Source organism: Artemia franciscana, chromosome 19 (genome assembly GCF_032884065.1).
Source record: "Artemia franciscana chromosome 19, ASM3288406v1, whole genome shotgun sequence".
In the NCBI taxonomy this organism is placed as follows: Eukaryota; Metazoa; Arthropoda; class Branchiopoda; order Anostraca; family Artemiidae; genus Artemia; species Artemia franciscana.
Window position 1 is genome coordinate 25253951 of NC_088881.1, and position 27206 is coordinate 25281156.

The following is a 27206-nucleotide window of genomic DNA, read 5'->3' on the forward strand; positions in this document are numbered from 1 at the left end:
CTTGGGCTATAATGAAAGGAATGTTAAGATGTTTTGGTTAAGAGTTGTGGGCGAAGAATGATAGGGAGGCAAATATCGTGCCTTTTAGCTACATAGTTTAGACCAAGTAAAAAGCAGGACTTGCTGAAATGGGGTAGATAAATGTCATCAGATAGGAGTTTAAGGATTTAGGAACTTCATGGAAGGAATTAAAGGCTTAAGGAGTATATGTAGAGGGGTAAAGGAAGAGTTTGCATAGCTGTGCTTGCCTCAGGGAGCTTGATGCTAAAAATATAGTAGAAAAGAAAATTGTTTAAAGGTTCTGCTTTATTTCTTTGTTTTATTTATTTATTAAACTTAAGACCAACGAGGGCCACTTACATAGAACAAAAACAGATAAATCAATAACACTCAAAAGAACAATCAGCAAAAAAAAAGTTCATTCAAATAACAATCGTACAGATAGGAGCTTGAGGACTTAGGAACTTCATGGAAGGAATTAAAGAGCTCAGGAGTGAATGAGTTTATTTTTTGATGATTTTTTGATGATTTTTTATCTATAGGATTGTCTTTGATCGAGAAAGTGGGAAACCCAAAGGTTATGGATTTTGTGAATATCAAGATGTTGATACAGCTCAAAGTGCTATTAGAAATTTAAATGGTCATGAAATCTCAGGAAGGGTACTACGTGTTGATAGTGCAAGCATTAGCAGCGAAAGACAGCGTGAAGCAGGTAGTAATTTTAGTTTTCTTTATTGTTCGCAAGTAAGTAAGTATTTATTCGTGAGTAAACCAAACAAGGTATTTCACTCTATATATTAAACTAAAACTACATGACATCAAAAAGAAAGCACTAATGTAATCTTAAAGTCTCAAATGAAGAAAAAAAAAGAAAGTTAAGAAAATTATTACACAGCCAATGATCGCCAACTACGAAATCTCTAATCTCCTAGTTTAAAAAAACAAAAAACAATAACAAGGTTTCTAACCTGCTTACTACTCACTACTAAATTCAAACTAAAAGGAAAGCTAAGACCTAGTTCAGATAAACTGCGTGTTCATGTGCTTGTTCGCCAGCATTTAGTAATAAATCGTCCTCACCTGGATAAACAGAAGAATGGGGCGTTTTTTCCTCTTCTCAAAGCAGAATATCAAAAATGTATTACAATACCCAATTGTTTTAATTTGGTTTAAAAATAGGCTTACACTTTTGCCAGGCTTTACTCCCTGCTTCTCCTTGCAAAACCTCTGAACTTTTAGCTCTTTGCAGCTGTAGGTGTTTTTTCTTTGTCATGTCCTGTGGTATTTACTTTCAGCATCACGCAATAGGTTTGGGACCAACAATTGTTACAAATCTGATGCATTTTTAGGATTACAAAAGTCTGTTTTAATTTAAAATTTTTGCCTATAAAATTTTAAAGCTTTGCGTATAAAATTCATTGGCCTAGGTGATTGTTTTTGGTACAATAAGGAAACCCTTTGCATTGAAATGATTGTCAAGGTTGAATTTTGATTCTGATTCTTGAAAAACAAGAACATGACTAGTGAATGAAACTTTACTATAAATGGTAAAAAGTAGAGAACATTGGCATTTTGTTGGCTTTAAAAGTTGTGCTAGGTAAAAGAAACTCTCAAATTTATACATAACCTGAATTAAAGATCCAAGTACTTTTATTTTTTATTAAAATGAATGATTCTCTAATTAAAGGCCTATCTAAATATCACTGTCCCCAAGGATTACGATCTAAACATCTGTTGTTGTGAAGTCCTTCATTTAAGTGTGTCATCTATTTGCAATGCATCAACAATTTCCCCAAGAAGTAGATTTTTTTCCTGGGGTACAAAACCCTTGATTAACATAGCGTAATAGAGAAAGACAAACCAGATACTCTGGACTGCTCTCCAAATGCGCATATCTAATCCTACATATGAAATATGTATGTATAGTATGTATAAATATATATGTATGTATATATATATATATATATATATATATATATATATATATATATATATATATATATATATGTATATGTGTTGTATATATATATATATATATATATGTATATGTATGTATAAATATGTATGTATACATATGTATGTATAGATATGTAATCCTACGTATCTAAAACTGTGTGAACGTACGACAAGTATTGTGCTGGACTTTATTTGTAGTAATCCGTAAATAAATAGTTTGAGTATAATATTTCTCTAATCTTTTCATAAAATGAACCAAGTTAATAAATATTTTTAGTTTATCTTCTAGATGATTCTAACCACCTCCCCCCCCCCTTATAGATAAAAGCACCAGGGGACTGAGTATTCCTCGGTAAAAAAACAGACAGATCTTTTTGCAAAACAACTTTCTGTGTATTTATACTGCAAATGATTCTATATTATCGAAAATCAAATTAAATTATTACGGGGACTAAGGCCTCGTTCAAGTACTTATCTATATATATATATATATATATATATATATATATATATATATATATATATATATATATATATATATATATATATATATATATATATATATATATATATATATATATATATATATATATATATATATGTTCACATAATCGTATGAAACTATTGTTCCTTTATTGAGATAAGATTAATCCAAGCCTAAAACACACCATTATAAATTATGTTTCTTATACGAAAGGTAATTTATGCAATGCAGGGGCGTCTGAAGACGCCCATTTAGTGGCTTAGATACTTATATTTTGTCCAGCTCATGTATGCCCATTCTTATGTGTTCAAAGCCAAATCTGCTTTTGCCGTTAAACTACGTACAATAGCTTCGAAAAAGATAAAAATTTCCAAAAAAAATATAAATATCTTAGATATTTTTTCGTGTCGCTAAGAAAAAAGATCCTGAAAATGGGAGAAATCTGGCAAATTATAAAGAAAAATAAAGTATTTTAGAGAAAAACATAGAAGTCCTGAAATTTTTGTTGGATGCCAGCCAAAAAGCACAACCTTCGGACGAGTATATGTGTATGTCAAACAGTTCGTGGTAAGGAGCGACCCGGCTCAATTGTAACCGAAACTCTAAAAAACGGAATTTTGATACCAATAAATACATCAAAAGAATTGCATTTTAAAGCTGATTTTAAATATATAAGTTTCATCAAGTTTAGTCTTACCCATCAAAAGTTACGAGTCTAAGAAAATTTGCCTTATTTTAGAATATAGGGGGAAAACATCCCCTAAAAGACGTAGAGAAGTTTTTCGATTGTTTTAAAAAGTAAAGTTGTGACAGAGTCAAACTTTAGCGTAAAGAGCGGGGTGTTGAGGAGGGGACAACCCCTTTCATATACGGAATAATTCTTGTTCGTTTTAAGTTTTAATGTCGCTCCTTACTCGCAGTTAAAGAAACTTGTTTTTTTTTTTATTTAATATGAAAAAGGATTGGAACATACCTTGGAAATACTTTGCAGTACTTGGCTGAGGCATAATTGTCCAAGAATTTGGAGCAGTTTGACCTTGGTTCACTAGAAAATAAACAGTATTTTAGGTTATTTATTTCTAGTATATATTAGAATCAAGGAGAAAACATCGTATTGAAACATATCATAAAAACTCCGTGATTACGTGGCAAGGGGAAAGGGGCTTGAAACAAATTTAAAAGAGTTGCATCGTTGCTAATGTAAACATATCAAAGTTTACCCATAACGAAAACGGCTTTATGATTTTTATTTAGAATGTGATATAAAGTACATCCCGTCCCACTTTTACCATGGGTAGCAAAAAAAGGACCACTTTGTATTTAATTGAACGTCTTCATTTTTAGGGTTTTTCAGTTTAAGAGTGAACTCTATTGTCTTCTCTTATGCAGCCACAAGAGTGTCCCGCTTAATTGAGTTCCAGGTGTTCCAAATTTAAAGACGAAAAAAATATTACCCAATGTCTATGTTGTCAGACACTGAAATTGTTTATATAGGTGGCTATTTGACTATGTCCATTCCCTTATTGTTTTTTTATTGACCTGGTCAACTTGGACTTGGTTTTGTTGACTTGGCTTCTTAAACTGGTGGCATTTTAGGTCACTTTGTTGCTGAAAACTACAAGTACTGGAAGTTGTTTTACAGCACAGCATCGAGTTTTTTTCTTCTATACTTCCTTAGAAATTCTAATTTGGGGATTTGCTATAGGAGTCACTAACGGCTCATTAGTGTGTTCTATGGTATCATGCACTTTATTGTATCTTTGCATTGGAATTGTTGGACTGAATTATTAAGGGATACAAGAATAAAGATGTGGTCACTGATTACTCGTAGGGTGTTGAATTCACGCTAGGGTTGTTGGGTCTTCTTTACAGAAACAGGTCGTAGATTTGTTGCCCAATCGTGTGGCATTGGGAATCGAACGCGGGGCTTCATGTTGTCAAGCTGAGCATCTTTCCAGTGTGCTACCACAGAATGAATTATCATGGAGTAAAATCATTATCAGAACTTGGGATAGTAGGCTTCGGTATTATGTTGCATTACCTGAAAATGTTTATAATTTTAAATCGTTTGTGCTCTTGGTCATTTTCAAAATGGTGCAGGACACAGACACAAAAAATTCGTCCCATAGCTTGATAACTGTTATTTTTAGAAGTTTATATATATATATATATATATATATATATATATATATATATATATATATATATATATATCATGAAAAGAGAAATCACCAATGCTACAGCACAAAAAAAAAAAAAAAAAAAGAGAGAGAGACAGAAGGAGAAAAGGAAGACTGTTTTCCTAAATTAGTGATTAATATAGACCAGCACTTGAATGAGGCCTTAACCCTACTCATCCATACAATCACATAGGTCAAACAGCATAGCCACACACAATCAACCATAAAGAATAATCCATGGACAGGCAGTCATGTCGTCAATAAGTATAAGTCGTCATTTACCAAACAATAGAAAAAATAATATAGACAAATAATTCAGAGGCAACACCCAACATAAGGGCTCATCAGGAGAATACACTGGCCTATATAAGGTTTCTCCACTCTAAATTCTCTACCCAGCACAGTGTTGTGGCTACCACAGAATATCCATGGCATCCCCGCGTCAGGTCATATATATATATATATATATATATATATATATATATATATATATATATATATATATATATATATATATATATATATATATATATATAAACGCTTTATCAATAGGTCCAAAATGAATTCAATGAATCTTTAATAATTCAATAGTATACAATTTTTTAATCATAACGAATTATTTAGTAGCTTTAGGACGCTCAGTTCAGAGCTTTTATCCATCGTCTATTTTTAGCTGCCAATGTCCCTCAGATCGGCCAAGAATCAATTTATGGAGAAGCTGTTGAGCCTGCACAAGCACCTGAAGCAATTAGCCGGGCAGTAGCCTCGCTGCCACCTGAGCAAATGTTTGAATTGATGAAACAGATGAAAGTCTGTATACAGGCAAGTATATAAAGAACAAAAGAGCAAAAATTCACTCGTCTTCTTCTGAAGAGTTTTAGACGGAGACATTTGCAGAGGAGAGTACATATGCACATACTTATAAACGAATGTGTGTGTGTTTGTCCTTTACTTATTATGAAACCATCCGATTGCCATGAATCTTTTAGGGAGTTTCTGATTATATCCCAGCAAAGGTTTCTAGCACAAGTTTTTGGTCAGTGGGAGGGGGAGGAGTTTTAGGGGGCGGCACTATTATGTCTAACGTCGAATTTAAGTTTTTCATTTGCTATTTTGTGAGCTATTTCAGTTTTTATTGTAGTGGTTTTTTTAAATATGGAAATTTTGCCGAGACTGGGGTGGGCATTCTTGATCTTTCGTCCCTCAGCAAAAAAAAGTCCTGAAAGTTTTCTCTCGATCCCGAACTGGGAGACAAAACATTTTAAACTTATCAAGTGGTAAATGAAATCTTTCACCTTTTAGTGAAAGCTACTGGCTGGGTACTACCTTTTTAACCTGTATATACTAATCGCTTGCCTTCAGGCTTCAGGCATAAAAAAAAGCAAATCATAATACATGGTATATCCTGTCATGATCAGAAACCAACTCCATCGGACTGTAAAAGCACTCAGGATTTTAAGAAGGCTCCGACATAACATGATAGTTTTCCGATTAATTAGTAGCTGTGAGTTACTGACAATTACCAATTATTTAAAGTAAAACTTAATTATATTTTCTTATTGACATTTGAAAAATACCAATATATTTAGAAAAAAGTACCTTTGGTTTTCTTCGTTTTTCAGTTTTTGATGCATTTAGAGATCAAGGTATTTCTACTACAAACTAATCCTGGCTTCTATGTCATTTTAATTGTATGGTCTTCTAGTCTATTTTGCCTGAACTAAAAAAAGGTAGTTGTGCCCATTGTTAAAATGAGAAATCAACCAATCATAATTTATTATTTTAGAATAATCCAATAGAAGGAAGACAAATGTTGCTCCAAAACCCACAACTTGCCTACTCCTTATTGCAGGCTTTGGTTGTCATGAAGGTTGTTGACCCTAATACTGCTGTGGTAAGTTCTTATTTAATGGCACTAAAAGTTGGTAAATGTTAAGATTGTCGACCCTAGTAGTTCTATAATGTTTTTTTCATTTACCGACACAAAAAAGTGTCAAGTGATAAAGTTGTTTACCCTAACACGTATTCAGTTTTTATTTATTTACTATTCATACCAAAAATTGTCAACTCTTGTCGCATTATAAAAATGAGAAAGAAAATTGCTCAAGACTCAAAGTGGGTGCATTGAATCTGGCACGTACGCAAATTTTGTGAAATGTTTGATTTCCCCATGGTTTCTTGGGATTTCTGGCAATAGTAGGACATTTTATTTGGAATCTAGATACATGTGTGAAGCCTTTTTTTGGGATTTTACAGCATGCAATTATCCGGTCAAGTCACTGCCCAATTATTAACCCATTTTCTGTCTAAGTTTTTACCCTCTTTGAAGTAATTAGCGATTGTACTGTTTTTTTTTTTTCTTCGTAAAGAGAGTTTGCTTTCCACAACAAAATAGAATTATCCTTGATATTAGGGCGTTTATCCCCCCTTTTCAGGATAAATTACAGCTTTTAATGGATCAATTTTGGAAACTATCATTTTTCATTAAAATCGATGTTTTTGCAATAGAAGAACTACCCCCTACAGCACCCATATTGCACTGTTAACCATAAAATTTCCCTTTCGGTGGGATATAATAGATTAATCACTGGTTCTAAATCGCTATGAACATAACCTGAGCCTAAAACGTACTTTTGAGGCTTCAGTCTTCTTCCCCCCATCCGCTACAATACTACAAATTAGAGTTAATCTGTATTTTTCGATATACGTGCTTTTTGCATTTATTTAGTTACTAAATAAAAAAAGTGCTACTTTATATCTGCTGTATCGAAGGTTTTGCCCCCCCCCCCGAAAAAAATTCCTGCGTATGTGCCTGCATTGACTGTATCGATAATAAAACAAGCACACAATTAAGGGTGATATTTGTGAGCTGGCTGGCGGGGCCAATTTCTTTTTCTAGCGGCATTTATGACTAATGAATAGCTGTGTAAACGACAGCTGTGAGTTCGTGAGAATGAGGCCAACTTCTAATGTAAATTCAGGCTACTGATATAAATTATTTATGGCCAGTACCGTTACATTATTGAAACGTGTTATATTGTAGAGAACAACACATTATAGAGAATGTGTTTTGAAATAAGGTACTGAAGCAAATAGTACAACAGCTTTCTATGTAAAATGGGAAATAGAAAGCTATACATAGAAAATACATAGTACATAGAAAGCTTTCTATGTACATTTGTGACTAGTGAAAAGCTGTGTAAACGACAGCTGTGAGTTCGTGAGAATGAGGCCAACTTCTAATGTAAATTCAGGCTAATGATAGAAATTATTTATGGCCAGTACCGTTACATTATTGAAACGTGTTATATTGTAGAGAACAACACATTATAGAGAATGTGTTTTGAAATAGGGGACTGAAGCAAATAGTACAACAGCTTTCTATGTAAAATGGGAAATAGAAAGCTATACATAGAAAGCTTTCTATGTACATTTGTGACTAGTGAAAAGCTGTGTAAACGACAGCTGTGAGTTCGTGAGAATGAGGCCAACTTCTAATGTAAATTCAGGCTACTGATAGAAATTATTTATGGCCAGTACCGTTACATTATTGAAACGTGTTATATCGTAGAGAACAACACATTATTAGAGAATGTGTTTTGAAATAGGGGACTGAAGCAAATAGTACAACAGCTTTCTATGTACATTTGTGACTAGTGAAAAGCGGTAAAAATGACATTTACAAGGTTGCGAGTGATTTTGGAAAGTGAATTTAGGCCACTGATAAAAATATTTTTCGCTAGTGGGTTTTACATCAGTTTTATATCATCCCCTTCATGGCTTTGATAAAACAAGATAAGACGTCAATTTCTGAAGACGTCACTTTTTTCCTTTTTTTTTGTTATTCAGTAGCCTTCTGCAAGGAATAGTATTGATGAGAACCCAGAATTATCCTAAATGTGATGAGTGGGATTTTATAATCTACACAAAGAGTTTTTTTCAGGGGGGGGGGTGTACAAAAAGAATCAAAAGCACGGGTTTCACCTCATGTAATGAACACGTAACGGACACCTCATGTCACCTCAAAGTACGGGCCTTTTGTAACAGACTCAAATTATGTTTTTTTCAGCATTTTTACTAAAAATTTGTAGTCTGGAAAATTATTTGAAGAGAATGGGTCAAATATGGCACTGCAAATTTGATAAGATAAGTTGATTATGATATTAGAATTGTTGTCAATTTTTGATGATATGTTCTTTCCGCGGGTGTTTGCAAGAGTTTTTGCGAGACGGTCTTGTAAACCAACTCTGCTTTCCTCTGGATACTAACGACATCCCTAAGGCTTGTTTCCAATATTCCCCTTTAGTCTATTACCACGGGCATGCGCATAACCTTACAGTAAGCACAGTTGAGGCTCATTTTGTTTTGAAAGTTGTTGCCTGTTGTTATTTGGGTGTTAGCTGTGACAAGTGTGTTCATTGGTATACTTTCAATAGTGTCAAGCTCCGTGAGATATTATGTGCTAACCGATTCTTTTGATTAAACGAAAAGAATATATTTCATATCAGGGGTGATATGTTCTTTCAAGGATAAAAACTTAGTGTAAATTAGCCATTTAAGCTAGTTCAACTAGAAGTGGAGCCAGTCGGGGATCAAATATTGCAGTTTCTGCTTTTTTTATCTTTGTTCTTATGGCAGACATTTTAAGTGGGTTTTCTCAAATAAGTGCCGGTCGAAAATTAAGCGCCGTCTGGTCTTTTTTTTGTTTCCTTTTTTCGTCGTGGCTCCTTGATTCCGAGGTTTACGTAAAGGAAAAAAAAATGAAACAAAGTGAAAAATAAGGGTAGTCGAGAGGGTACTTTTGTCACATAAAAATATCGGCTCTTTTATAGAGCTTTTAAAGAGAAATTTACCCAGATAATGCTCTTGACGGTTATTTTTGAAATGATGGTTATTATAGCAAGTCTAGCACTTTAAATGAACATGGGCTTGCACTTGTTCTCAAGATGTACATCAGTTTTTTATAAATAGCTGGTGATGCTAACTGATTCACAGACAGCCCGTAAAGTGGAGTGTGAAAGCCAGGGTGCTCCAATATATGCTAAGATTCTATAAAATGACCTAAAATCTATGGGAATTTTGTGGTCAAAATATAAGTTTTAAGCCGGATAGAGTCAACCGTTGTCTCCAGGTGTGTCGACTTGACATGGCTTAACGCTGCAACAACCCTATTCAGTAATGGTGTTATTGGGTTGTTGGTTACATGAGCTTTATATGTCACACTCTTGGTGGATTTTTCATATGAGAAAATTGTTTATATTTGGTTTGCACCAGTTTTTTTCATGATACTGAAGTAAAAAAATAGAATCTTCTGGCTCCAAAATGCTTTCAAGCTTTGGTGTGTAACTGATGTTTGTTTAAAATTAAAACACTTTTGACACTTCACACTTTTGAGAATCGCTAACTACAGAAAAGGACTTATTAATAAATCCAGAATTGAATTTTCCAATTTTTATTACACTTTCTTCTTTGGCACATTCACCGTAAAAAAAAGAAGAAACTTCCGGCGAATCGTATGGCAATAAAATAAGATGGAACTTAAACGGAGAGACAAATCATGTTCTTGACTAAGAGGCATTCTTAACTATAAATAATTTTCAAAAATGTATCTTAAAAGAGAAATGAAATTGGCTGAGACAATATTTTTACGGATGTAGGTTCTGTAATTGCACTTAAGAACGCTGTCAAGACTTGGAACATTAACCACCAACAAGAAAAGATAATTTTATTTCGGAAAATTCATATATTACGAGGCTGCTGAATATTCATTGGTTAGATGGTGCCTCAAATGACAATACTTTAGGACCCACAAGACGATCATTAATTACCGGCATCATTTGAGCCCAGAGATGGAGGTACCTTGGCAATATCCTGAGTATACAGGAAAACCGAATCCTCAAAACTGCGCTCCTGTGGAAGTCAGTTGAAAATTGCAAGTTAGATAGACCTTGGAATATGTTAGTGCATATATATGACAATGACGCAGTGCATATATATGACAATGACGCAGATTGCCTGAATTCTTCACTCCAAATAGGATGGGTAAAGATTCCACACAACTGCCCACCTTAGGCTACATTGGGGATGATTTTAAGATACCATGGGTGCCTTTGGTGGCGAAGGCGGAACGAGGGTCCTAACTTTTAGGTATATTCGGTTTCCTTATTAATATGTATAACATAAAGTCAGTGGGTACCGCAACCGATACATTTTACGTGATAGACCTCTTGTGACGGATTTTTTTTCCTTTTATTAGTCCATTTGTGTACCAAGTCCATTATAATATAAGACTAGTTTTGAAATAATTCAAAGTAGAACAGTTCAAAATAGGGATGATACCTTTTTATTGACAGTAAAATATAAAATTATTTAACTGGATATTTCGAACACATATACAGTGTTCATCATCAGCAGTAAAATCTACGTCGAAATAATTCAACCTTTCCAGTTTTTCTCCCAGGATACCAAAGAAGAACGGTTCGAGCTATTTTTGTTCCTATAGTTTTTTTTTATTGAAAAGTTCGGTTGGAAGGAAGGTAGAATATAATTTATATTCATGGTATTATCCACCGTAAAATGGAAACCAGGCCCCTCCTGAGAATTCGCAGTTTTGACTAATGAGATATCTACCTCGGTTTTTCAAAATTAGGTTCATTTAGAGTTCTTGAAGCTGAAATAATAACCAGTTCACTTTGTTATCGCATTTTCTTAGGTCTATATAATATTTTGTACTAGTAAGCTTTTCAGTTTCTCTTAAACATTCATACCGGAAGACAATTTGTTTATGCCGTATCTATAGCAGTATAGGATAAGATTAAATGTATTTTAAAGCCAAAAATACGGTCTTGAACACAAAAGAAAGCACAAATATCATAAAACTTGCATATGCGATCATCAGAAAACACTTAAATGAAGCACTCCATTTACTTAATACTGGGATCTTCTTTAGTAAATATAATCTCCAGATGCCTCGCTATTGTACAAATAAACTGTGGCTACCTACTATTTAAGACATCTGAAAGTATCAGTTCAATTTTTTAAATTTTTCTTATCGTGTAAAGTATATTATAATACATCATGTTCAGAATTTACGATTTAATTACCAAAGGTAAAGCTAGGTGAGCTTCTTGGCTCACCCAGCTTTTCAAGTTTCGCTATTAGATATAAAGATTGGATTTTTTTTCTTTACTGGTTTCTGCTAGTTAGGGTGTAGTTTTTCTATTACTTTTAGCTTTTTGCTATTCCTTTGAAAAAGGATTCGTGATAACAATAAAAAAACGAGTATGTTTTTAGAAAACTGGGTATTTGTAGAGTGGTTCTACTGTAATTTGCATATATCTGTTTCTTTTCAGCTGTTTTTATGACTCTACAACCGTAGATGCACTCCTTATTTATGCTTCTTTATTTGTATTCCTAGTTTTGTTGTTTACTTCGTTATGTTTTCCAGACAATGTTACAGAAGAGCAATAACCAACCACCTGTATTGGTACCTCAAGAACAGCCTATTTTGCAAAGAGCTGGACCAATGCCAGGTCCTTTGCCTGGAGCTGGTATTGTCGCAGGACAGCTACCCGGACTAGGTCAAATGCCCGGTCGGGGAATACAGTTCCCACCTCGACCTCCAATTGTAAGAATGGGTTTTTAATACTAGTTTTGATTGGCACAAGTTGCCTCTTTTTATTTTTTCATTCGTTTTTGCCTCTATTTATGTTGTAACTTGATTTTGAACTCTGGTATATTCATTTGCAAGCAAATATATATATATATATATATATATATATATATATATATATATATATATATATATATATATATATATATATATATATATATATATATATATATTCCGCTGCCTCACTCTCTCTAGATTGGTTCCGATTTCTAAATATAGACAAAATGTGATCATGACGCTCTTTCCTTCACTTTCTGTCAATTGATTCCGAGTTTTTTTTTATTATTGACTTTTTTAATTTTTTTTTCTTCGTTTGTGCTTTTTCTATTTCTCGTAATATTTTTTGCTTTGCTGTTTGTTGGATGTTATTCTACCATTCTTAGCTAGGAGTTTTTTTTTGTCTGTGTAAACGTGCCAAAGCCCTCAATTTTCACTCATTTCTGAAACTTGTCAGTGGAGGTAGCTTTGAGTCCACTTCTAGAAAATAGTTATATAGATTACGAAGGAAATCTAATATCAGATTTAAGATGATGCAGTGCATAACAGACGTAAATTCATTGCTGACTAACTTTAATAAGCTTTACGTACTTCTGTTTTCTATTCTAGCATCCTTCAGTGGAAGGCCCTTGGGGAGGACCACCAAAAGCGCCCGTGCCTTTACAGCAGTCAGTTACAGCTCAGGACGTAGATTTTCGTGCAGCGGCCCGTGACATGGACATGCGAACTATGCCAAGTAATTTTCCAGCCCCTGTTCCTGAACCAGATGCTAGGTTTGTCGATTTCATCTAAGAAAGTATTACCTAGTTTTACCTAGTTATTACCTAGTTTTTACCTGGTTACCTAGTTTTACCTAGTTATTACCTAGCTAGGTTTGTTGATTTCATCTAAGAAAGTATTACCTAGTTATAACAGGTAAAAGAATTAATAAGAAACAGATTATTTATTTTAGCCAAATATTCTTGAAATTAGTTTTTTTGGATTACAATTTTGGCTTTATAATATATAGTGGAAAAATTAACGTTTAAAGCTAAATCATTTCTTAATTAGCTAAATAGATGTAAAGCTCGGATGAATGTGTCTTAAGGTGCCCTTCCATGGCTGATCCCTTGAATAGGAAGCTGCAAAATGTATCTTTTTTACAGCTGTTATCTTGTTTTTTTTAACTTGTTTTTTATATTTATTGTACTAAGAGTCTGTGAAAGGTAAAGACAGTTCAAGTGACGTCCGATAGGACGGTTAGGGAAATGTTGACGTTAGTGAATGAAGGAAGAGTCGTAGCCACTCTTTGGAATTAATCTTGTAAGAATATGTGCCGGAAAAAATATACAATTTTAACTTAAAAAAAAAGAAAAAAAAAACTAGACGATGCAACTCGAGAGATCAAATCTACGCGTTTGAAATACCTTAACATCAAAGAACTGCCAATCAGATTGATTCAGGCTTTGTCTGGGACCCCTGAGGAAGTTGGTGAGTTGCAGTGGGAATAGAACTTGATGTTTGAATTAGATTGCTCAGCTGATCTTGCGACGGTATGTTTTAGGATAGGGGATGGTACTGAAGTTGATATAAAGGTATTTGGTAAAATAGAGGAATAGCTAATATCTCCCTTTGAACAATGTTATAAATTAGGGTGAAAGCTAGGAAAAGGTGTAGAAACAGAATACGAAAAATAGAAGTGTCCTCATCCAACATAGGAACATATGGGAGAGCGAAGGGTTTCGATTAAGGTCAAACTGGAGGTCTGGACAGACGTAGCATTTTCAAGCTAAAATTAGGCATATTTATTCGACTCGGGCGTATTTTACCGCTAATTTTCGAGTAAAGAACGAGGTCTTGAGGAGGGGGCAATGCCCCTCATATACAGAATAATTTCTGTTCGTCTCAAGTTTAAATTGTGCTCCTTACTTTTAATTGAAAAAAAAATGTTTTATAAGCTAGTTATTGGACCTTTTAACCATGTTGAACAAAATGGCTCAAAAGTTTGATTTGACAACTTAGGGGGAAAAGGGGGCGTGGTGGTGAGGCTAGTAACTCAAATCTGGTTCATCTCATTATCCATTCAACCTAACCTGTTGCAAGGTTGAATTAACTGGGGCTGAGTAAAGCGGGAGTTGAGTTGCATAAGTTTTGAATTAAACAGGCGTTGAGTTGGGGTTAAGCGAAATGGAAGTTGAGTTAAATGGATGGAGTTGAACGCGGTTGAGTTAGATGGGTACCAGAAGTAAAGTTAAAACTTTGTTCTAACTTGAAAAGATGCTTTGCTAGTTAAATCAAGCTTTCAAAAAACAATCTACAGAAAAAAACAAAAAACAAAATACAAAAAAAAAACAAAAAACAATCTGCAATAGGATCCGGCTAGGTTTTAGAATCGGGCTAGTTTTTAGAATCCGGCTAGTTTTTCCTATTATTCACCTTTGCTCGACTTCGATACACTGCTTTTCATAAACTTTGAATATTTTGTGGTAGGTGAATAATTTTTTTCAGAATGAGACTTATAGCCCAAATTAGGGCCTATGAAAGTCTTTCTCAGTTCCTACCTCCACTAATTCTATACTTGTAAGGCTCTAGAATCCAGCTCAGATCCGGGAGTCACCTTACCAAAGCTTAGAGTCTGAGTGAAGCAGATTTTTAAATTAAGATAGTTATAATAGACACATTTTCAGGGAAACACTTTAGTGTTGTAGGTGTCTAGGGGGTGAAACTAAGGACTTGAAAACTATTTCCCATCCTAAAAAAGGGGTTGTTATTCGTTACTGCAAGTTTGATTCTCCAAGCGTAACAACTTGCCGAGCTAGTGAAAATCCCTTCTTTATTTTTACGCAAAGAAGGAAATGGTGGATGGGACAAAATGGCGCTAAACAGCAATTTTTTTTCCTGGTATAGGGTTGCGTATCACTTTTCCACCGCCATTAACCCAGTGCATGTTTCGTTTGTTCAGATACTAAAACATCTATTTTTGTCAGGAGAGTAATCTTTTGACATATAGTGAAGGAAAGAAGTTACTGTTCAGAAGGGAAATAATTTTTTGTCCTGTCCATTGGGAGACAAAGAGTAGCGTTATGTAATGACTATTATCTAATTAGTTGTAGAAAATTAAAAGATTTACGCTATTCTTTAATTATAATAAAGAATAAGAGTACATGTAGTATTGGCCATTGATACGTGTGTCCTTTTCTTATTTTCTAATTACTAACTGAAGCTGCGGTAATTATACTAGACCTAACTTTAAGGGGCGTTTAAAGTTTAATTCGCAAATTATAAAAAAATTGAGTTAACGAAAAGCGAATTTTCACTTTCAGATAATAAAAAAAAGGGTTGTAAAATATAGGAACTGATTTAAAAATAGCCAATTAGCTATTTTTTTTTTCGGGATTGCTTTTCTGGAATTGAATTAGAGTCTTCGGCCTCCGTTAGTACCGGGCATATTTCATTTGTTCAAACTTTAAAGGCATGTATTTACATCAGGAATACTATCCCTAACAATATCTTTATGGGGGAACCTGTTACCCAAGAGGGAAAGTCAGAAGGGGTAGTATCTAATTACTGTTCTAATTTCATAGCATCTAATTACTGTAATTACAGTATCTAATTACTACTGCTTTAGAAAGTTAGAAAAATCATAAAATAAGAGCCATTTTATTGAGAATGTGACTATTTATTGTGTATCCGTTTTCCTGATTCTCTTTGCGTTGAGAGAAAAAATCTGTGAAATTGAGGAAACACATATCCGAAAAGTAATTTGATCTAGTAAAGCAAAGCTTTGACAGTAATTCTATTTTTAGATCATATTTTTAATTTACACGTTAAATGTAACTTTTTTTCCTTTTGTCTTCGATTAATTACGATTGTTTTTCTAGCGCCCATATGTTTTGCCTTTCCATATTCTTTTAAAGTAACTTTTAAATTTTAAAACCCTTGTTATCACAATTTTGTTTATTGCTGTTGTTTTGACTATTATTACTGTTTGTTGCTGATTCAATAAAATCAATTGTCCTCGCCTTATTCGGATTCGTCTACTATTAAAGTCAAGTTATTATTTTTAGGTTTGCAAGAGAGCCGAGACCTGTGCCAGTTCCAGTTCCTGCTCCTCAGCGTGAACCAAGGCCACCAGCACCTCAATCTAGAGGTCCTCCACAACCCGTTGTACCAGCTCCAGGAGGTCCCAGTGGCACTGATCAAGAAAAGGTAAGACCATATGGAATATGCTTTGCCATATTTGAATTCTCGGCCGTAGTAATGTAAAAGGTGGTGTGTTTAACAACATAGATTTAATAGGAGAGTATAAAGTGGAACCTATTTTGGGTTTCATTTTAGTTTACGATTTGCTGAAGAACTTACTTATGAAGTATCCAAGGTACAACAAAGACAATTTCATTTCGAAAGCTCTAATTTTTAATATCTGAACAAGTGTATACTCTTTTATTAGTACCAGTGATTTAATGTTTTGCCTCTTTACCCAAATACAAAATTCTTAGCCTCCCTTAATCCCTCCCTTCCCCCTCTCAAAAAAAATTCTGGAAGTTTCAATAGACTTACCAAATAAAAATTGTCACCTTTTAATGAAATCTGGTGGTGGGCAATTTATAATGAGATCGCTTGTCTTCATGTATAAAAAGAAAAGAAAAAAGCGCATACTTCTGGTTATTACCTGCAATATTACCAATTACCAGGTTATTACCTGCTGACCCTTTAGGTTACGTTGCTTTGAACCCATCATACGTTGAAGACCCATCAGATAGCCGCTGTATAATATTTTCAAGTTTTCCGAGTGGGAATTGCCAATATTACTAATCATATAAAGTAAGATTCTCTTAAATTTGGTAAAATTCTAGTTAAATGACTTCTTGTTATCTTGGAAAGGGTTTAGGTTAGGAAAATGAAACTTTCAGGGATGGGTGTACGGGCTAAAGTATGTCCCGGGAAGATATTTTAAAGTACCCACCTCCACTCCTTCTCCCTCTAGAGGGCCCTGAAATTTGCCTACATGACAGGTCTATACCTATTGAAATTTTGACAAAACAACATTTTACCTTAATTTTCAGTTACTAGTTGCTTTTTCTCTACCTTTAGTTCTGAAAATGCAATTCCTGTTATTTGAGTAGAATTTTGAGCCATATCAATGTTTTTTTTTTCAAAATTTAGGAAATGTATTTGCATATCTTTAAAACCTTATAAAATAAAATTGAGCAAAGTTATGAAGCTGAAAACAACTTTGTTGTACTTCAATTAAGCAGAAGATCTATTTTGCAAGGTTTCACTTTTATAAAACGCATATTTTTAAAGGTCATCAAAGGTCAGGGCCATCTAGAGGGAGAAGGAGTTGAGGTAGTTGCTTCAAAATACCTTCCCGAGACACACTTTCGTCTGTAGATTCATCCCTGAAAGTTTCATTTTCCTAACCTAAACCCTTTCTCAGATAGCAAGAAGTCAATTAACTAGAATTTTACCTTAAATTTTAATGTATACGGCCTTACTGAATTTTTTTTTAGCTGGTACTATTGCCACTGTGCAGGATTTGTGCGGACAAAGCTATTGCTATTTCAACTGGTTTTAAACTGGCTTCTAAGAGCTCGGGCCTCCACCCCCTTAATTTTATTTTCAAGATCTTTTGATTTCAGTCCTAAGGCTAGGTTTATGGGAACAAACTTTAAAATGAAAACCCTGTATATATATATATATATATATATATATATATATATATATATATATATATATATATATATATATATATATATATATATATATACATATATATATATATATATATATATATATATATATAAAACTTCGTTAAATTTTCATTGGCAGGCTTGGAAATGTCGAGACGATGGCAAGGTGGTCAATCTACCGCAAGTTAAAAATAATAGCCCTGAGTATGTTTATTAAGAGCTTAACAGGGGTTTTACTGTTTGGGCTTGTACATGACACGTTGGGTTTCGTAGTTCAAAAGCTGATATATTGCGGGATAGTAATACTACAGGAGAGCAGAGAACTCAAAATGCGCTTGGGGTTATCTGACTATTATTAACTATCATTTCGCTGTGTAAATAAGGTTATTGATATACAGGATATTGCAGAAAAAATAATATCGAAAAGTCTATTTTCCAACTATTTCAATGGGGGAAGAAGAGGTCATAGGAGTATTGTTGAAAAAAAACATACTTTAGAATATCTCGAATTTAAAAGATTAACCTAAAATATATAAGAAAACGTACTTATTAAAACATCTTGAAAACTAAAAAAGATATAAAGAATAATGAATTACGCAAATGGATTGAATATCTTGAAGCAAAGAGAAGGCTATAAATCTTAGTCTAAAAATTTGACAGATCTATGACAATACCTCGGGATTCTTTTTTTTTCTGGTAAGGGAATTCCTCGAGAGATCACTAATGCTCCCGTAGGAATTTATTTTAGTGAGGGAGGGTAAAAATCCTAAAATATATAAAGAAAACAAGTGGAATATAAGAAAAAAAGGAGGAAAATCATTTATATGATTGGCTGAAGAGCCGGCTGAGCCAAAGTTGCGTTCAAGATGGGAGGATGTCACAAAGAAAGATTTAAGAGAAATAGGAACTTCCTGGGAGGGTATAAAGAGGGAGACTTTGAATAGATTGGGTGAGTTATTAGTAGTAATAGTATTTGTAGTATACGTACAATGCAAGACTTTAATTCCCAAGAAATATCAATAGACCTTAGACCTCAAAAAACTATGAATACGGCTCCCATGTTCCTGGCAAGTGACGCGGCCCTCTTGGCGTGGTTGTCGAGAAGTAAGCAAGACAATTATACTGCGGTGTTCCCGGCCGGCTTTAAGAAAAATCTTCAAGCCATTTCCTTGAGAAAACCAACTACAGTCATAAAACAAACAAAATCAAGAATAACTATTGGTTGTTGGAAGGTCAGATCTGTTAAAGAAGAAGCTACGCAATCTCTCCTTGTCCATGGGATGCATAAGTACATTATTGACATATTATGCGTTTTTGAGACCGGAATCTACGGTTCTGGATCTACAGTAATTACAGTGCCCGAAACGTTCCAACAGTTCCACTTTTATTAACTCTGGAATAAACGATAACTCGGGACTCCATGGCGTTGGTTTCATCGTAAACCAAAGAACCAGAAACGCATTTCTTGAGTGGGATCCTGTTTCTCCCCGACTGGCTAGGATTAGGCTTAAAGGAGTTACTCCTAAGATTTTCATTTCGTTCACAATCGGGAAAGGGACTAGAGTCGTATCTTTATTCCGCTTCAGAAGGTTGAAACGAATTATCTTCGACTTGGCTACGTTGATGGTAAGATCATGACTTGAGCATTCGGTCTTTAGCTGATCAATTAACTGGTCTGGAAACTGCCTTGTTATGAAAGTGTTTTCGACCAGGTAAGCGAGTACTATGGACAGATCTTCTACAAACTTGTAATGGTCGTCATGGTAACTAAGCAGGGAATTGATTACAGCCAGGAAAAATATTCCAGCTAATTTCGTACCTTGTGGGTCCCCTCAAAAAGTATCTGATCATGATGAATCTGAATCGTTTTCATGGAGTGCGAAGACTTTTTGTTTTCGGCCAGTTAGGAAGTCAAGTACAGATCAAGGGTGCGTCGTTTGGCCCCCATTCCCTGGAGATTCATGACTGCAGTTAGGTGGTGGATTAGGTCAAAGGCCTTTCTGAAATCCACTGCGCAAATGTCGACGAAACAGCTACCTTTTTCGAGCCATTGGAGGACACAGTCAAACATCCGTACTAGGTAGATTGCAGTACTACACTTGGGGAACGGACTGTACTAGAATTTATCAATACGCCCATGAATTTGTTTCAGAAGAAACTTGAGTATGAAGGCCTCGTTACTTTTGCCAAACAAAGTGTAAGTGAGATCAGGCAGAGATCGTCGCAAGCGCTAAGGGGCGTTTTTAGGGATAACTCTAATATAGACCCATTTCCACTATGACGGGAAATAGCCGGATGCAAAACACTCGATTATGATGATGGACAGCGGTAATGCTATGAAAGCTGCATATTCACGTAGCAATTTGACAGGTAATTTACCAGGATATGAAGATGTATCCGGTTTGACCTTCCGTAATTCCGTGTAAACGTTGAACTCACTGACAATTATTTCGCTGTCAGGCTCACATTTTTCAAGTATGGTGGGCTTTTCATCTGGCGCAATAGGCAGATAGGTAGTGCAGATCTTTGTGAAGAATTCGCTCACTTCTTCTGCATTGATTAAGGACCCATCATCATTGCTGATCTTAGCACTGCTGTCAGAAGCTTGGTCGGCCACTTTTTTCACAGTGTTGTGCCACTTTTTGGGGTCTGAAGTAAGTAACTGGTAGGGCATGGTTTCACGACCATAGTGAGCTTTAGCTTTCTTTACCAAAGAGACTATTTGATTTCGTAATTACTTGTCGTTGATAATATCACTACAGGAGTTGAGGCGAGACCTCTCTCTCATTAGTGATTTAATAGCTGGAGAGGTCCATGGTTTATCGTATCCACTAACAACGAATGCTTTTGTTGTAAAGATCTCTTGGCATTGACAGTATAATAAAGTGGTGTTGAAATCGGATACCTTAGTATCCAGGGTCTCGCTACTTTACATTCCAGGGAAGTCATATGTGCCAATCCATCCACCGTATTCACAGATGGTCGACTCTGTACAAGGACGCACAGTGACACGGGATAGTTTGGGCTTTGGTAAGGACTCTCTTGCTTTCCACAGAACTGCTTTATGGTCTAACATGCCAACGGGACCAAGAGAAAAGGGAGGGGAGTAAAAATCATCACAATTTGTGACCTTGGCTCCCAGCTTTGTACTGATGGATCTTCTGACGCCGATATTCAACAGTGATTACAGAAAGCCCAGACAGCCTTTGCTTCCCTTAGAAAATCGTTGTGTAACTGGTGTGAAATTGTTGTAAGAAGTAAATTTCGAGTCTACCTGTCTACCTTCTTTATGGCTGCAAAACTTGGTCAGTAAAGTGACTACATGAAAATGCACTGAAGGTGTTTGAGCATACCTGTCTGCGTTGGATCCTCAGGTTAAATCTAAATGATGGCATATCAAACGTGGATATATGACAAATCTGTGGTATCAAGAGATGTGTTGCCATCACGATCAAGGAGCATCGACTGAAATGGTTGGGCCATGTCTTACGTAGGCCAACAGAGTACTCGCCTCGCCGAATCCCTCTAGCTGAGGCACTTAGCTCATGGAAGAGTCGCCAAGGAGGACAGCGGAAAAGCTGGTGGAACTTGGTTAAATCAAACCTTGAATCTATTGAGAGGTTCAGCAAGTTTGGTCACAGATGGACAACTCAATGGCTCCCATTTGCAAAGAAGCTGGCAGTAGACCGCAATACGTGGTTCAAACATGTCTCGAAGATCCTTGAAACCGGGAAAGGTCGAGACGCCGTATTCCCGCCACAAGTACAACTAAGTTAGTAAGTAATGCGTGTAGTATACATTATTGTAATATATAATATAGTGCGCATACTTTTTCTTGAGGCTCCCTGTTTAAAAGGTTCTTTAATCTGATTCTAATCTGCTCTGTATAGACACACAGACAAGTCTTTCGGCTATAGAATAGTTTTGCTTATGACCAAATTCTAAATTCATTATTTCATGTTCTAAATTCATATGACGAAATTCATCAATCTGATTGTATTGAATAAGTTTGGTTTGCACCCTTTTCGTAAGACTCAAGACCTATCCGCAGCTGACACGTTACTCGTGCGATTCTTTAAAACAAAATGATTGATGTAATAATTTCTTGGGCCAAAAATTTTTAATTAAGACTGTGAGCTTTGAAAAAAAATACTGGAAGTGTCCGAAATTTTTGGTTTTGTATCCTGAAGTCTTTATCAATGGAAGAAAGGAAAAAACTAAACTGGATTAAACATATTAACCTATACTAGAAAATTGCATCAATCTTGTTGTAGAACAGTGGATTCATACTCTGCTTGGCACTATGGGGCGCCGGGCTCGATCCCCGCCGCAACAAGGCTGGGCGACAAGCTTGCTGCTTGTCCCTGTGAAAAAAGATCCATCAACTAAAACGTCGATTCGACACCCTATGCGCCACCAATGACTGGAGTTTTTTTTTTGTTTTTTTTTTTTAGCATAAAAGTATGATAAAAATACACAAATCTACATGTCAAAAAAGAATAAAGCAAATGATACATATAGCCTATAATTCATCTAATACTAGACGCTAGCTTCCAATAATTTATTTTACAACCAAGATATGTTCTGGAATGATTTTTGTTAGTTTCAACTAATATTTAAATATCCTTCAAAAAGTTGAAATATTGGGCTACATAACTTGGACCTGTTCTCATGGTGCATACAGACAAATTTTTACCTCAGCCAAAGCAGATCGGTTTAGTAGTCCCTTAGATGAAAGATGCTAAAAGATGGGTCTCTCTAGATGGCTCTGCATTGTGATTGAAATGAAACAATGACAGATGACGTAAAATCTTTTTTGGTGCTCAATGTATATGATCAGTTTGAATTGAATGTTTCTCTCGCTATAGAAATAAAGAGTAAGAAAAAGCCATTTTATAAGATTTGAATGTGTTATTGGGCAATTAGAGTATAATCAGAGGAGACTCTCCTCCTCTGATGGATGAGACTAATCAGGATGAGACTCTCATCCTGGCAAATGCCATATTATGGGGAAAGGTTAGCTCTAAAGGAAACATTTTCTTGTATTTCTGGATTCAAGTAGCTGTGTTTCAAATAATGAAAATTTGCTTAAAAAAGGAAGTTTCCATTTAGATTTTTAAAAAATGCATTAAACTATCCGTGTTTTTCGAAAAAATTGGACATTTTGCCATTTGTCTATTTGCATGATAGCAGGTCACATAAGCCGCTTTTAGATATTTGAACTGAGATGTGAAATTGTATTCACTTTAAATTTACTCAATCCAATACCTTTTTTTCTCTTTGTATTTAAGGGGATATATAGGCCCGATTTGAAGTGAACAATTCTGGGAATGTTACGTCTTTTACACGTTTGTCGTTTTACATTAGAAAATTACTACAGTCATGTGAACCTAAGGTATGTAGATGTGTAGTGGCTTAACCCAGGTGCGAATTTGTTGTAGTCACAGTATCACAGCTTTAAAATATTTAAAATATCGTGCTATTATCCTCCTCTATCTATGGGCAGGGGCGGATCCAGCCTTTCGTTCTGGGGGGGGGCGATTCTTACCGAAAAGAGTGGGGGTAGTGTCCTTTTTGTAGGTCACAAGGCTGACTTTATTTTTCACGTTTTAAGTTTCCCTGGCGGTCTCTTGTTTAACGAAAATGTGGTTTTCATATATTACAATAATGATTACAAAAACTATACTTGATCAACTGACAACCGTTTACAAGCAAAATTCAAGCTTCCTGGCTCCACTGTTCGAAAACCTGTCGATTACTCTGTCAATGCTGATATCGATGTCGTGGTGCACATTAAGGAGGGCCAAACCACTGAGTCTAGTTTGCCCCATCTGTCCTCTGAACCAGGTTTTCAGTTTGCGTAAACTTGAGAAGCTACGCTCAGCAGATGCCACGGTCGCTGGAAGAGATATAAAAATATCAAGAAGTGAGCTGACATAAGGATATAGGTGTCTGTCACATTCCTTGGCAGTTTCTTCCACTGAACTAGGAATAATACCTCCTTCTCTCTTAACCCGAAGCCATCTACGTGTCCACAAATGCACCTCTGCCAAAATAAGTGTTGCCCTGGTAGACGGCACGGTTAAGCCAAGAAGTTGACCGTACCTTCTAGAGATCTCTTTGACGGAAGATTGCAGCAAATCATCAGTACAATTTACAATATTTGATCGCTGCAGTACGGTTGACCGGAAAGAGTTCAGCGTGTCTCTTGAGAATCGGCTCTTTAAGTCACTTATGACTGAGTCGAGCATAGGTATAAAAACAACACGTCGATAATATTCTTCAGGCGTAGTATGAGGAGGATTATTTCGATGAACCTGTCTTTGTTTAATCCTTGGAACTTCAACAGCCAATTGGATTTTGTCTGACAATTCTTTTACTTGCTCGAATACTAATGCGAACTCTTCGTCACACGTTTCCCGTCGCTTTGATAGAACAACCAAAAGATTGGAAACGTGGCCGTCGGCAGCGCCCAAGTCTAAAGTCTTCTTCTGGAATAGCCGACTAAGAGGCAAGGTCAGAGCGCAAATACCGTGTAGACACTGAAGGGAAACCATGAATTCTGCACTATGTAACGCTGTGACAAGCGTCTTTGACTTCGGAGCGGCCACTGATTCACTCCAGTGACTAATGTGTTCCAAAGACTGGATGATTTTTGGAAGTTCGGACACAAACTGCATAAGTGACTCGTGTCGCTCGATCCACCTCGTCTCGCCGATTCCCCTGAGCTGAGCTTTTAGAACCTTATTCAAGACGTAATTTCTCTTTGCAGATGCATTATAAAAAATGCAACAACTTCTTTTATAATGCCTATGACATTTCTGATGCTCGAAACAGCTGAGCTTTTTGACGAAGAAAGGTTCAGGGCGTGGTTAAAGCAGAGACAACGAGACGTATTTTTAGTTTTTTTCTGAATTTCAACTACAGCACCACAGTTATTTGATACCATCATTGCACACCCATCCGTAACGATTCCAACACAGTCAAGTAAATTCAAACCCATTTCTTCTAAAAGGCTTAGAACTAGCTGGCCAATCACTTTTCTGTTGACAGTCGGCTCTGTGTCTGCAGTGGAAGGTTCAAAGGTGGCATGATGAACGTCAACAAAACCTATAAAGTCCTCGCGTCTATGGTTATTGAAGGCATAACAGAGAGCTAAACTAAGTTGCAAAGAATGTGACACATCTGTTGTCTCATCGAGAACGATGCTGTAATACCTTGCTGATTTGACTCTTTCTAGAATGACACCTATAACTTATTTCGCACAACACTCAATCAACTGGTTTTTAGTTGTTTTGTTGATGTAGGTAGTATTTTTTCCTGATGTTTTCAGTTGTTCCTTTAATTTACTGTCGCCACTTTCAGCACGATAACTTGCTGTAGTTCTCGGAAGTTTCCTTCATTGAAAAGCGGCATGTCATCCAAGTTTAAGCTGCCATCATCCCAATGGCCCCTCAGTGGAATATTCTACCTTCCTAGAAATATGATTGATTCCAGAATCGGCTTAAGCCTCTCTCGGTTTTCTGTTACTTGCTTCATTCGCTGTTCGTTGACGCGATTATTTACAGATTCGTGCGGAGAATTGTAGGCTCTTAGAAACGACTTTTCAGCCTCTACTGCGTCATGATGGTACTGGGAAGTATCAGGTACCGTCAGGTCTCCATCTTTTCCAGCTTAGCAAATTTTGTGACAGGCTTTGTGACCAGCTTTGTAGGGGAACCTGTCTGTTTGAACCCCTGCTAGCCCCAGTTACAAAAAGAGGGCAGTATTTGCCAAAAAGGCCTTTCTGGGCAGCAGAATATACAAGCCAGTGGAAACTCTGCAAATGAGAATCGTTCAAGTACCTTTTTTCGTCTTTCTCCCGCTTTAAATGAACAGCATACGACATATAGAATCCAATTGGGAGTTTCCATGGCCTCTCCAGAAGTTTGCACTTTATTTGGTCGTCAATGGCATGTATTGTACCGATGTGGATCCCAATATCGTTTTCCGGAAACAGTGTAGGGGGCGAGGGTGTTGTTGGATGATCACTCTGAACGCTAACGGGGTTAACAGAAGATTGCAAAGTGTTAGGAATTTGCCCGTGTTCACCACTTCCAACAGAACTAATTGAAGAGCTACTTGCAGTTAAACTATTAATTCTGCGAGACTTTGAAATGACAAAGCTGTCAAGCGTCTTTTGTCCGCGTTTTTCCGACATCAATATCGCTTAAACGACGAAAATCCTCGTGACACATGCACGTTCAAATTTCATTATACACTGGAACGAAATGTTTGCTTTTGACATTTCAGGTCCGCTTGCGTTGCCCACCCACTTCCAATGTTTACATTAACAGGGAGGCGAGAACTAGCTAAAATTTACCGGGTGAACTGTTGCTATGCTATGAGGTGACAAAATATACTCGAGGCTAGCTTGATAGTGGGAAAGTTGTGGAATGAACGTAATGTAAAAAGGTTTTATAGTCTAGTTACAGTAGTTAGAACATGTGTTAATGCAGACTTCCGTAAGTGCAGTAAAAAAATTACAGCCCGTCTAGGGGGGGGGCGATTACCCCCCTCGCCCCTCCCCTGGATCCGCCCCTGTCTATGGGTCTCATGGAACTATTTTATTCTAGGCGGCGTTGATCATGCAAGTACTACAACTAAGTGACGAACAGATTGCTTTACTCCCGCCAGAGCAGCGTCACTCAATTATGGTGCTGAAGGAGCAAATTGCAAGATCCCAGGGGCGATGAACATTCTTTTTCACTTCTTTGTTTCTCATAATTTACTAATAAAAGATATCATTATTAAAATGAATATAATGACGGTTTAATTCAATTTTCATCAATTTTGTTTTATGAGTTTTCTGGATGTAGATAAAAGAATTACTTCTGTTTGTTCTCAGGTTATTATTTAAACTTTTCCTTTCGTATGTTTTGTCACCTTGAAATATCTTCTATTAGGCCTGTTCAAGGTTAAATGCTAATAGAGTTAAATATTTCTAAAAGATTGTCTGCTAAATTCAGATTAAACTAGAATCGATGGCTTTTACTGGTTTTCTTAATTTTTTAGAAAAGAATATGTTTGTATTCAATTACAAAATCATACAAACAAAAGTCATAACATTTAATATTTCCCTGTGAGACCGTTCACCCTGGGACAAAATATGAAGTTAATATAATCAAAATAAATATATATTAGAATCGTGCTAGCCAATTTGTTTCCTACCAAAATAAAATTATTGTTTTTCATAATTTTTCTTT

At 35.8% G+C, this 27206-nt stretch overlaps 1 protein-coding gene across 1 annotated transcript in view; it reads left to right on the forward strand.

Annotated features, from left to right (window-relative positions):
• Nucleotides 1-26781, forward strand: part of LOC136039466 (cleavage stimulation factor subunit 2-like) — a 47357-nt gene extending 20576 nt beyond the window's left edge. The window contains exons 3-9 of the mRNA XM_065723233.1: nt 543-712; nt 5294-5442; nt 6407-6514; nt 12068-12247; nt 12899-13062; nt 16336-16477; nt 26577-26781. Coding sequence (XP_065579305.1) covers nt 543-712; nt 5294-5442; nt 6407-6514; nt 12068-12247; nt 12899-13062; nt 16336-16477; nt 26577-26696 — 1033 coding nt within the window. The 3' untranslated portion in view covers nt 26697-26781. The remainder of the gene's footprint in view (nt 1-542; nt 713-5293; nt 5443-6406; nt 6515-12067; nt 12248-12898; nt 13063-16335; nt 16478-26576) is intronic.
• The last annotated feature ends 425 nt before the right edge of the window (nt 26782-27206 follow it).